The sequence below is a fragment of the Microplitis mediator genome, chromosome 7 (genome assembly GCF_029852145.1).
Source record: "Microplitis mediator isolate UGA2020A chromosome 7, iyMicMedi2.1, whole genome shotgun sequence".
Lineage (NCBI taxonomy): Eukaryota > Metazoa > Arthropoda > Insecta > Hymenoptera > Braconidae > Microplitis > Microplitis mediator.
Window position 1 is genome coordinate 20,702,190 of NC_079975.1, and position 13,444 is coordinate 20,715,633.

At 29.6% G+C, this 13,444-nt stretch overlaps 1 protein-coding gene across 4 annotated transcripts in view; it reads right to left on the reverse strand.

Annotated features, from left to right (window-relative positions):
* LOC130672262 (receptor-type guanylate cyclase gcy-28-like) overlaps window positions 1-13,444 on the reverse strand; it is a 205,751-nt gene that overhangs the window by 80,198 nt on the left and 112,109 nt on the right. For all 4 annotated transcript variants that reach the window (XM_057476718.1, XM_057476717.1, XM_057476715.1 and 1 more), the window contains 7 exons: window positions 12,976-13,057; window positions 10,317-10,452; window positions 9,967-10,050; window positions 8,427-8,504; window positions 6,622-6,726; window positions 6,141-6,387; window positions 3,881-4,039 (listed from right to left, as the gene is read on the reverse strand). In XM_057476718.1, the coding sequence (XP_057332701.1) occupies window positions 3,881-4,039; window positions 6,141-6,387; window positions 6,622-6,726; window positions 8,427-8,504; window positions 9,967-10,050; window positions 10,317-10,452; window positions 12,976-13,057 (891 nt within the window). The remainder of the gene's footprint in view (window positions 1-3,880; window positions 4,040-6,140; window positions 6,388-6,621; window positions 6,727-8,426; window positions 8,505-9,966; window positions 10,051-10,316; window positions 10,453-12,975; window positions 13,058-13,444) is intronic.

The window sequence follows — 13,444 nt, forward strand, 5'->3', positions numbered from 1 at the left end:
ACTTTCTGAGTTAAAATGCAAATTTACTTCAAAAGTTGTATACAAATTGTCGTCAAAAACAGAAAAGCTTAAAGTTGACCGACATTTGACGAAAAATTTAAGGATTTTTTCGTAAAGTTAAACTTTTGCTAGGCAAACTGCGCTAATTGGATTTTGTTTCTAGTAAAAAAAGTTACCTTTAAATTGAGGAAAAATTAATCGTAAATTTTTCGATTTAACCTTCGCTGTCAAACTGTCAGCAAATTCGGGCAGCAAATTTTAGGTAATTTCATTGTCAAATAATTGTCAATTTCAAGCTAAGTAGTCATTAGGGTAGTTAATAGTTAATCCAAACTCGCTCATTCATTCGTCATGGGTAAAATAATATTACGCATTGGGCCCCGTTGCTTCTGCATACAAGGCTGTGTCGGATAATGAAAGCGCTCTCTAGTGCTAAAAATCAAGAAAGATTTTAAATACTTCGATGTTGAGTCAATCGTGCTCCTTCTTAAAACTATTTATTCTAAGACGGTAATAAATAAGCATAAATTATAGATGGGAAAAATTTCTCAAATCTCAAATTTTAAGGTACTATAGTATATGCTAACGTTTTTTATATTTTATGAGATAAATAATAATAAAATGTGATAACATTCAGTTAATAAAGTCTGAGTGAGACACAAATATTTAGAAAAAACAGAAATAAGCCGTGTTTAAATTTTAATTAAAAAAAATTTAATACATAACCATAAAACACCACTCCGACTCGAGAAAAGAGACAGGTAGGCTCGCGCTACACACTCACACATATACATGTGTTGGACCGTGTACTTGGCGCGAGACACTACCGTGTCTCTGGATATATTGCTGAGTCATGACATAAATTTGATTTATTTCGATACAAAACGTATATGAAACAAAAATCTTTTGCTGATCTATGAGGATTTTTTCATTAAAGTCTAATGTCAAAATTTTCCTATTGATCACATATATGTATAAGTGGAGGGTACGGCGTAAAATACAGAAACGAAAAAACAATTTTTTCTATTCGAAAAAAATGATCTAGAGTAGAGGTTCCGTTTTTTGGTGACTGTACGGTCAGTTTTGAACATTTCAAAAATTTGAGAGGGTTGAGAATTAATTATTGTAGGAGAAAAAAAATTTATAAAGGGATTTTCTGGACAACGGAAAAAATGTTATTATTGATTAATTTTTATGTAATTAAATAATTTTTATCGAGCTCTCGATAACCCAACGTTATAAGAGGCGTAATTTGAAAAAAAATCCCATAATTTGGAATTTGTACACTCTAAAACTAAGTGTGTTACAACCCATACAAAAAAAATATATATCCGGATATATCCGGCCATTCTAATATATTGTATCCCACATTTGGGAAATTTTTCAAGAGATGATAAAAACGTTTCACGGTCGGCAAAGAAAATTATTTGTAATATGTTCACATTGGTATAACCTACAAATTTATTTTCATGTTTTTCACGAAATATAGGCATTTGTAGTGAATAAATAATTTTGAATTATATGCTGTAAGAAGAGTCAAAAATTATGCATAATTACCTTCATACTGATGTCGTTAATTACTTCCTTAAAATTAACTTAAAATTGAAAATGTTAAGCGTGACTGAACCTATGCGAATGTGAGATACAACATATTAAAGTCCTCCCAGAGAGTAAGTCGCCGTCGGTTTTTACCCCCACTATGGAAAAACAAGTCTAATCTCACGCCGTTACTATACATTAACATTACAAACCGAAAATTTCCGACAATTCCCGGCGGCGATTTACTCTCTGGGAGGACTTTAGAATGGCGCGAAAGTCTGCGTGTGGAGTACGACATATTAGAATATTTATTTTAAAATACTAGATAAACAATTTGACCTCTAAGATTTTGACATAAGCTGCACATTGTTACAATGATTCCATTTTTCAAAAAAAGTGAAAATGTCAAATTTTTTGGGATACGACGTATTACAATGGCAGTATCGAAGTGTATTATTTTAAAACACATTAAATGTATTCTATGTTTAAGGCCATAAGCGTTTTTTGTAGTCATTTAAAACACGTTTCAGGGTGTATTAAATATCTGTGTACTGCTTATGGCGATTCAATTTTATTTGGGAAGTGTGTTGATTTTTACTACACACTTGGTTTCAGTGTATGACTGAAATTTTTTTTGTTATAGAGCTTTGAACTTAATTTTTTATATTTAAATTCCGATAGAATCACCCATGTCTGCTAAAGTTTTCACATCACATAAAAAAATTATACGGGGATTTAGCAGAGAATCGCCTGGCTTACAAAAAGGTCGGGATAAATTTATGATTTTTAAATTATAAAAGTTTATGATATTTTTTCATTATATTATAAATTATAATATAATAGGTCGAAATAATTAACATTATTTTCCCGTCACACCTGTATGGTAAATATATAATCGATAAGCATTAAAAAGTATTTCTAAATATACCGAAATATGAGAAAAAAATTTTTTGGTTGAAATTTCAAATTTCTAAAAATTTACTTTGAGAATTTTTTTTCGTAAGCCAAATTATTTTGAATCAAAAATTCAAAAAAAAGTGCCTACATATTTACTAAAAAAAATTGAAAAATAAATCTTGCATTAGGATATCGAATGACAGAAAAAAAAATTAGATACTCCCTCTATCGCATTAAAAATAGTAAAAAATAAAAACGTCCGTTTCATTGATAAAGAATTCAGGTCTCACAATCGGATGTGATGAAGTTCAACGGCACTAAAACTGACTTGAATTTTTACAAGCAGCTGATTAAGAATTTTATCTCATAATTCACCGATAAATTAACTTACAACTTTAGCCTGATAAAATTCCCATATGGGCACAGTTACTCCACAACTAAATTATGGAGTAACATTTGACTTCCAACTATTGGCTACAAGTTGGCTTCATCTTTCCCAGAAAGTTGAAAACAACGTGAGGCCGCAATATGAAGGGAACTTGACATAGAAAGTTTTCGTCAAGTTATTGGCAACTATTTTGCTCGACAAGTTGCCATCAACTGTTGAGCATACAATCTTATTACAGAAACATCGGCGGCAAATTTCAGCTAAAAGTTTACGTCAAGTTGCGGACGAAATCGCTACCTGGGTTAGTTACGAAATAATATAGGGCACGGGCGGAAAAAAACAGAACCGGGTGGGAAAAACGGAGCACCTCAAAAATCCGGCGAAAAGTTTTTTTTCAAAATTATTTATAATTTTTAGTGACCTGAATTTTTTTTTGGTGAACTCATAAATTGCTGGCCACAAAAAATACAGATGGTGTTTTCTTCGCTATATTTATATTTTATATAACTTATTTATCGTCAATAATTTTTTTTTTTCGGCAATTAATTACTTATAGTTTCGCGAGTCTCTTTTCTCACTTAGATTCGATATAAGTAATTTTTTTTAAGTAAAAGACAAAAAAAATTACATTTTTCGAGGGTGGCCTTTTTTGCTCACCGGGTAAAAAAAAATTTCTACGGCGACTGGAAATTTGGTTTAATTAAAATTCCCAAAAATCTGTTAATTTCTTAGCGGCCCTATTTTGCGCGCCCATCCCTTTTATTACTAAAGTAAAATATATTAATAAAAATACGATGTTGTTTTTTGTTGTGGGGATAATATCAGAGTCATAACTGCGGTAAGAATATCATATAATATGATAACGGGGCTGTATAATATATATGTAGGATAAGATGCAAGTATAATAATAAAAATAATAAAAATAGAAATGACAATAGAAAGTGAACGAAATGGGTCTCGAGAGTGGGTCGTAGTCAGTGATGGCTGAGAAAAAGCAGAGAGATGGGCATAGACATCATCAAGAATAACAGTTAAAAGAACCGGGAAAAAACTTACCCCTTGGGGGATAGTTGGTGTCTTCTCCTAAGTAAAATGGTCCTTGACGTACCACGATCTCGTGTACGATTATGGCGAAACTGTAGACGTCTCCTTTCTGAGTACCCTCTGGCGGTGGTCGCTCCATTCTCAGCAGCTCCGGTGCTGTCCACAGCTGCTCTGCAACGGCAACAAAAAAACTTTTTTTATTATTTTTATTGTTTTCATATATTATACTACGTCATGTGCCGATAGTCACTAGATTAATTTTTTACCGCGCATTTTTCATGTTAATTTAATTATTCCAGCAGAGAGTAAATAAATTGCAGCAGTTGCCGAGTCAGAGAAATTTTTAATTATTGTTGTATTAAATATTTTATTTAATATAGACATTGTTGGTCTTTATGCTAAAAAGTTTGTGCAAATTGATAATAATAATAAATATAATTTAAATTTCAGAATGAATAATTAGTTTAGTTTAATTTAAAATGCCTTTGGGGAATGGGTTTGATATGAGAAACATTCAAAGGTTTTTTAAAAATAGAAAGATGAAGATATGAAAAAAGAGTATAAAGAAGCTTTTTTGTAAAAAGTGTAGAATTAAAATGGGAGAAAAAAAAATTTCAGCGGTAATCGAACTCAGGTCGAATTGATTACGAACAGAGTCGTCCGTTGATGAATTCTGCACGGAAAAACCAGAATATTAAAAATTAATAAATAATAGTAAAAAGTGTAATCTGTTATCAATAATTAGTACTATTATGTACTTAATGCAAAGTAGTTTAATAATTTTTGTAGATTCCTAAAAACTATTATCAATTATTCCAAATAGTATTATGTAAATATTTTTACTCTTAGGGATATAAATACGTGATTTATTAGTGAAAGTTAATTAATTTATGGCATAATCTATTAAAAAGTAATGATTGGTCAAATTAAGAATTGCTATCTTAGATACTGATTTTTCCAGCCGAAAAATTGCAAAAGTTACTAACTTTTATTTTATAAATTCGATATCACTGATCAATTATTAGCTTAAAATATCATTTATTCATCATTATGAATTAATTTACAATATATATAAATCGAATAAGTGGTAAATAATAAAATGAAAAATTAGTATACTAGATACTGATTTTTTGCTCATAAAAATACCGAAAACTTTTAACTCTTATTTTATAAATTCTATACCATTGACTAATAATTAATATAAAATATTATTTATTCGTTATTATAAATTAATTTATTATATACATAAATCGAATAAGTGGTAAATTTTTTAAATTTTTCTATGTTTATTTGAATAGTAATAAATAACTGTAGATACCAATTTATTGATTCTTTTTCATATCAATTTTAATATACGAAATTACAAATTTTGCTCTTCTATGTGTATCAAATTTTAATATAAATAATAGCCATTTTGTAATATATATAATGATCCTGGCTTGATATCAGTATACAAATAAACTAATTTTAAGTCAAAAATAAACTACAAACTATTAAAATTTTGAGCATCATTTTTTTCCGTGTAGTGATAATTGACTCCAGGATATGAATTATTGGGTAGTATAGGGACGTGCGAATCGTGTTCGAGTTAAATCGAATCGAACTATTCGATAAATTCGACTTATTAGAAAATTTTCTAAGCATTCGTCAATATTCGAATTATTTGAAAGTTCGAACTATTCGTAACTTTTGGAATTATTCGATTCAAATTCAAAAATTCGGATCAGTGTTAAAATATTCAATTTTTAGTTAATAGTGAGCTGAGTTTTTATGAGTAACCAAAAGTAATTATTCCGTAGATTCGTGTCTGATTAAAATTTGAATTATTGGAAAAAATATCAAAATATTAAGTCATTCAAAAGATAATTTTTGAATTATTCGAAAGTTTTCAAATAGTTCAGGAACTTACAAATTTTTCAAAAATTCGAATTGTTATCGATTTTGGTAATGATTCAAATTTACAGTAAACGTATTAATTATTAATCAATTTTAATGGTCAGTAATTGGGACAGATATTCGAATAATCCAATCACGTCTCCAGCCCGCGAACCGTAACACGAAAACAAATTTAAAAAACCTCTATTAATCACAAACTACAATTTCAATAAATTTACTTTGTATTCGAAACTCAACCCATTAAATTACAATTACAAGACCGTAAATAAATTTTCTCAATGTCTAGTGCCACTAAATAACTTTTCATGATTTCTCAACTCATCTGAACTTGTGACCCCAACACAAAAAAAATATATATCCAAATAAACCGACTTACTTTTCCAATGCGCGTAACTGTCTCTGTCCTCGTCCGAATCACCAGCACTCGGTCTGCGTAATTCGTGTAATCCAAAGTCGGTTATTTTCAACACAAATCTCGAGTCGACAACACAATTCGAAGACTTGAGATTCCCATGGCTTTTAACTTCCGACGCGTGGAGATACGCCATCCCCCTCACGATATCATGGATTAGGGAGCCTCGGAAAACTCGATCCAACTTTATCTGATCGTTTTCCAAGATATCCTGTAACAGAGTAATCCAACAATATAATGCGATATTAATTCCCATTACAATTTATTTCTATTAAAATGACATGATCACAAATTAATGAACGACGAATTATACATAGAGATTCAAAACTCAAATTGTCAAAATTTCGTAGCGCGAATCGTCGAGTTAAACCGTTTAAAATATTACGTAAAATATGTTGATTGTAATTTACGATGAGTAATGATAATAATAAATCAATAATAAAACCTGCAGTGATCCCTTGGGGCAGTATTCAGTGAGTAAACAGCAGTGGGGTGGCTCCACACATGCACCGTAAAATCGTACCAAGTGATCATGCTGAAGATCCTTCATCTACAACAGTTTCAACATCGACAGTAACAATAAAAAATACCAAAAATACTTTGGCTGTGTATTTATTTTGTCATTCGCCTCTGGCTTTTATGTCAACATGTCATCGAAAATAGTGACCGTTATTTTTATCAATAAATTATTAATGATATTCAGATTCATTATTTACTCAGTATTAATTCCCGCATGGAAAAGCTATATGTTGTTAAAAATATATAAAAAAAAATATATGGTGAATATGTGATAAATATATGGCAGCAAAAATATATATATTAATGAATATATGTTTTTTACATATATTGGATTATATATTTTTAATAATATATATCTTTTTACATAATGTTTTATATTTCTCTATATATATTATCTCATATAATGCTCAGTACATTTTTGTCATATATGGATGGTATATATGTAATTTATAAAGTATAATATAATAAAATTTATATATATTTTGACTCATATAATTAGTGATATATTGTCTGTATATAATCGATCATACATGGAAGAACTTATATGTTAAAATCTATGGTTTGCGGTATATTGAAATTATATTTTTACAATATATTAAAAATTATATTTTTCTCGATACATTGAAAATTATAGTCTTTATATACATATATTTTTTGAGAAGTTGCCCGATAGCATAGAAATGAAAATTACAAACCAAAATGCATGGTTTTTATTATGTAATATACCATAGAACGAAAAATATGTATAGTACCATATATTTTGCAATATACTGGAAAACTTATACATAAAAAATATACATCATACTGTATATTAATAAATATACTACTTTCAATACAATATATCAATATATAATAAAATATACCAAGATACACTGTAAAAAATCCGGAGTGTATCCGGATTGAAATAAAATCCGAATTCACTCCGGATTCACTCCGCCACTCGGAGTTCCGGAGTTTTAAAAAAAATTACTCCGCATGCGGAGTGAATTGGGAATTTTTTTTTAGCGGAGTGATCTCGGAGTGATGCAGATTTTATTTCACTCCAAATTCACTCCGGTCCGGAGTTTTAACATTTAAATTAATTTATATTAAACTGTTAAACAGTGTGTGCAAATGTGTGCGTGCGTGTGCTCGGGTGTGTGCGTATGTGTTCGTATGTGTGCGCGTGTGTGTTCTGGTGTGTGCGAATGTGTGCGTTTGTGTGCAAATATGTGCGTGTATGTTCGGTTTTGTGCGCATATGTGCGTGTGTGTGTGCTCGTGCGTGATTGTGCGTGTGTGTGTGCGTATAGGTTGATCAGTACTTTAATACGTGAATTTTTATTTCGATTTTACTCAGTGGAGTTATATTTTATTAATAATACTTTTAAAACCCCTCTCTGGAGTGAATTTCACTCCGAAGGGAGTGAATAATTAAAAATTCATTCACTCCGCAATCACTCCAGATTTAATCCGCATTCACTCCGCGAATTTTTTACAGTGTATATATGCTAAACATACATAAAAAAAGTTATATTGATAAATATATAATTAATATATTGTAGCAATATATTTTTTTTCAATATATTATCATATATTAATACGGCAAAAATATAAATATTATTTTATATTTAATGCAATATATCACATTATAATATTCATATATTTTAAAGTATATTTTTTCACATATAAATTTTTTGCATGCGGATTTCGATTTATTTATTTTAGGTAATGATAAAATTTTATTACTTACGCGCTTTAATTCGAGCAATAGCGGCCGTGATATTTCGACTTTTGTTCTCGGAAGTGGTTTTATTGCGACCTTTGAATTCTGTAATTATCAATTTTTATTTATGTATACATGGGAAAAATTTATGTATGAAAATATCAAATTTTAGGACATGAGATAAATTAAAAAAAAAATTTTTAATCAGTTTTACAGAACTCGATACATAAAACTTGAAATTTCAAATTTATTTAAATTATGATTAATATTAACTTTATAACCCGATTTTACGTACATATATAAACTGACGTTTTATGGATATTTTTAAAAAGAACTTGCACTGCTGGTAGTAAAAATACTCGAACAAGACTTGCCGACATTGATTTAGTATTCTCGCAGTTACTTCCACTCAGCGACGACATTTCTTTTCAACCGCATTTTATTATACTAAATTATTATTTTTCTACATTCTATAAAAATTGTTTATCCCTTGGAATAAGAAGCTGGATAATATTCAAAGAAAGTCAATTTTATTTACCGAAATTATGTAAAAATTTCAGTTTAAAAAAATTTTCAAGTGCTTCAATTAAACAAAAACATTTTTAGTTGTATTTTTAATTTTTATCCGCCATCGGACTATGGAGTGCACCGTGAAATTATTACAAGTAATTAAATTGTTGAAAATGTATTTTAATTTCCCGGCTTAAAATATTTAGCCGAAAATACGCCGAAAAGACTAAGTTTGACCGAAATCATACCGAAACTCTAGAATTTTATTCATAGAAGCGTAAATTTGACTGAAATATCTCGGACGCTGTAGAATTTTGCTGGAAAAGGTCAGAAGTTGGCCGAAACTCTAGAATTTTATTCATAGAGGCGTAAATTTGACCAAAATATCGCTGAGGCCGTGGAATTTTATTGGAAAAGGTCAAAAGTTGGCCGAAACTCTAGAATTTTATTCATAGAGGCGTAAATTTGACCAAAATATCGCTGAGGCCGTAAAATTTTGTTGGAACAGATCGAAAGTTGGCCGAAATCATGGAATTTTATTCAAAGAGGCCTAAATTTTGCCGAAAACTCGACAAACTTTTAATATTTTTAATAAAAAGGCCGAAAATTGGTCAATAATTGAGTCGGCCTATTTTCGGGTTTTTCCGACAAATTATCAGCCATTTTTCGGCCTAGCAAGTTTTCAGCCTTATGTTCACTACCTGGGCCACTTTTCGGCCAAGACAAAATTTTATTATTATTTTAGCTGGAAATTTATTTACCCGGTGACCAGAGCGATATTGAAGACAAAACCCGGGCTGCTTTCGTAGCGAAACGCATTATAATACTTAGAAAATATAATTAACATATAATATGAATATGTATAAATATATGCATATACATATACATATCTTATGATCATTCATGCACGTAGCCTGTCATAATTAACGCGTATAATTAACACAAAAATTACATTCCTTAATTATGAATTTTTTTCTGCTTACATAAAAACTTTTTTTGAATTTATTAACCTTTGAGATAAAAATTTTGAATATAATAATAATAATTGTAAGCATACCTTATATATTCCAGTAGCTATGTAGACATTTCTATCGACTCCGCCCCCACCTGGTAAACTAATATCATCATCCCAATACACTGTCTAAAAAAATTCGATAAAGATAAAAAACTTTCAATTTAAAAAAAAAAAAAAAATATCAATAGCAATAAAAAATAATAAAACTGCCCCAAGTATCTGTTATTATAAATAAAATAATAAATAAATTTATGTAAAGTTTTAATAAATAACTGAAAAAAAAAGTAAATAATAAAAATTTTAATTAATGTAGATATATTATATATATGTATGTAGATATTAAATTAATATAATAAATATTGTAAGTAATTGAATAAAATGTAAATATTTACCAATTGACTACCACGTTGTTTATTTGGCGCAAGTGAATGCATCGAACCACGTGTTCTACCAATTGGTACGACCATCACATCCTCCCAGTGAACTTTCCATGACATAGACGCTATCTCTACTTCGAGTTTATAGTGCCTGGAAAATAGAATCAATAAAAAAAAAAGTCGAGATTTATCTGTAGTAATTTCACTTTTTTTTGTAATATTTTTAAAAAAATTTCCAGTTTGATTGAAAATAGTGATAAATATGTTTGATTTAAATTTGGCGGGTGAATCCGTAGACAGTATAATCCAATAAAGGATTTCCATGTCACGTTGGAGCCTTGAACTATCGTCAGATCTAAGTCTGGATAATATTTTTCCTCACCGCAATTTGTTTTAATGTAGGGGCTAAATTGCTGTAATTAATCATAACTATTACCCGATATTACTTTTGCCTTATTATGGAGGTGGATACAATGACTGGTATTATTGTTGTTAAATGACGACATCACATCTGTCTGACCTCACTCTGGTTTATCTACTTAAGTAACTCAAAGAACGCGATATGTGAGTTAATTATTTAAAATAACATCGTTTTCACACGTCAACTTTTTTTGCTGAGTCATTTTATGTCATTATATTGATGGATTTCTATTTTATGATTTATAAGTTTAAAAAAAAACGTGACACGTTTGGTGATTCAAGTTTTTAGACCAATGACGGGAGGTCTTTGATACAGGCTCTGAAGATTAAGACGCAGATAGGGCATTCTGGTCACAAAAACTCGGAAGAATATAGAGTTCAATGAGGCTGTAGGTGATGCTACTGACAGATTGATTACTGGGATTCTAATAATATGGATCGGATACATTTTTTGTGGAGAATTAAGCAAAAAAAAAGTCAATGTCCCCTATAGTTGCTCTCCCCATCCCTATTCTACATGCTTACTAGGATAATTATTTCCCGATGCCATAGATATTTGAATTGTTATAGATATTTAAATAGCGCGCCAAAATCTCAAATTTTGAATTGACGTAAAAATTGCAGTGGTAAAAGTACGAGCAACTCTAAAAAACGTATTCTGTCTAGAATGGGTCTAGATTTTCTATAGAATTTCTTAGACAACGATCCCGACCGAAATTACACACACAGGGCCGGATGTTCACCCGGAAAAAGTCGATAAAACTTCCTAAGACCTCAAGACGTCGAGATCTGATGAAAACTCGATTTTTGAAAATCTGACCGCAACCAGAAAATTCGCTAATTATCGAGCTTAGGCGAACTTGGAGCAACTTGAGGGGCCTCGTAACAGTATATTATGTATCTATACGCAATAGTACGCACCCTAAAACATATTAGAAACCACTACTTTTTCTCGCTTCGCTCGACCGGATAACTAACTCGGTCTTGATAAGAAAGCGCCCATAGCCTCAAACTCGTGACGTCACTTCAAGCCGTCAGAATCCCTACCGTTCCGCATACGTATCGAAAATAACTATTTCGAGCTCGAAGAGGATTGTTTCCATGTTTTCTCATTCAAAAAAAAATTAAAAATTTTCGAAATTCCCAATTTAAAATTTTTTAAAATTGATTTCCCTGTACAGAAAGTAAAAATAAAGTAAATGAGTACAGTAAACATAATTACTGGGTCATGTACTTGTCAAAGTAATAGATCATAGTAAATAGATAGAGAGCAGGTGCCCTTTATACATAACGTGTTACCCTTTGGAAACAGTATCATGGTTTCATAGTATAGTAAATGCAATTAATCTAAACCATTGGATGGCCAATACTGTGGCCAAAATATATATATGTATGTTCAATGGCTTTGCACACATTTCTCATCTGTGTACACACAATATAGTGCTCAGTCATCAAATAAACGATCAATATACGTAATATATATATATATATATATATATATATATATATATATATATATATATATATATATGATAAAAGTAATAGTAATAATGATAATATAATATATCGTAGAAAAGGAGTATATGATTATATATTTACACATGAGTAAACTGAGTACAGTCAAGTATCAGGAGACATAATTACTAGTTACTATCATATATTACCTCATACTCTCATTAAAATTTGTTAATTATACCAGCTATTGTAAATTATAACGTAAATTACATTATAAAACACAATGTGATTGGATTAATTAACTTTGATTTATTATTTATTATTTTATAAAATTTATTTGCCCATAATTAACTTTTAATCAATTTTTGAAAAAATAAAAACTGAATGGATAAAAAAATAAAGTAAATACACTGCGAGCGCAGGGTGCGACGATGCGTTAAATTCAACACTTGGTGGAGTATAAAAAGAAAAAAAAACTTGCGTGAACTCGATTGAGAAATAAAAACGGACAAAAAATTTTATTGTTTAATTAAAAGTTATTTTTAAATTTTTAAAAAATTATTAAAAGTAAAATACAGAGGGATATTAATGATAAAATATGAAAAGTTGGATAATTTTAACAGTTGAGTGATCACGGGATATTTTTTTGTCAAAAGAATCTTTCTATTTAATAACTGGGCAATGAAAATTTAATGAATAAAATTTCAATATGAAAATTTATATCAAAGAACATTTTTTTGGAGCAAAAGAAATTAAAAAATGAAAAATTACTTTTATTTATTTCAAAATAAAATCTTACCTGTAAATAATTACCGATGCCACAACTAAACCGACGACAATAGAGCTGAGGACAATTGAAAGAATCGCATATCCTGGCAAAGCTGTTGAAAAAAAAAACCGATCTAATATTTCTGTACAAAAAAAATTTTCAATTTTTTTTTCAAAAAACTGATAAAGATTTCAAACTTGTATGGAAATTAATGATTAAAAAAATTATTATCATTCCGAAATATTCCGTCCCGATGAAAAAAGAGTTTATATACACTGCAAATCCAAGTGTTTAACTTAGTGTGTTAAAATAAAACACGTTAGTGTTTTCTGCAACTTAAGCGCTTAGAAGTAAAACGGTATAAACGTTTAAACAATCGCATAAGTCATTACAAGTGTTTTAAAGGTTCGCGTAACACACTTAGGTGTTTAATCCGAAAACGTTTTATCCGTTTAAAGAAAAAAACACTTCTATGTGTTTTATTATAAAGCGCTTACTG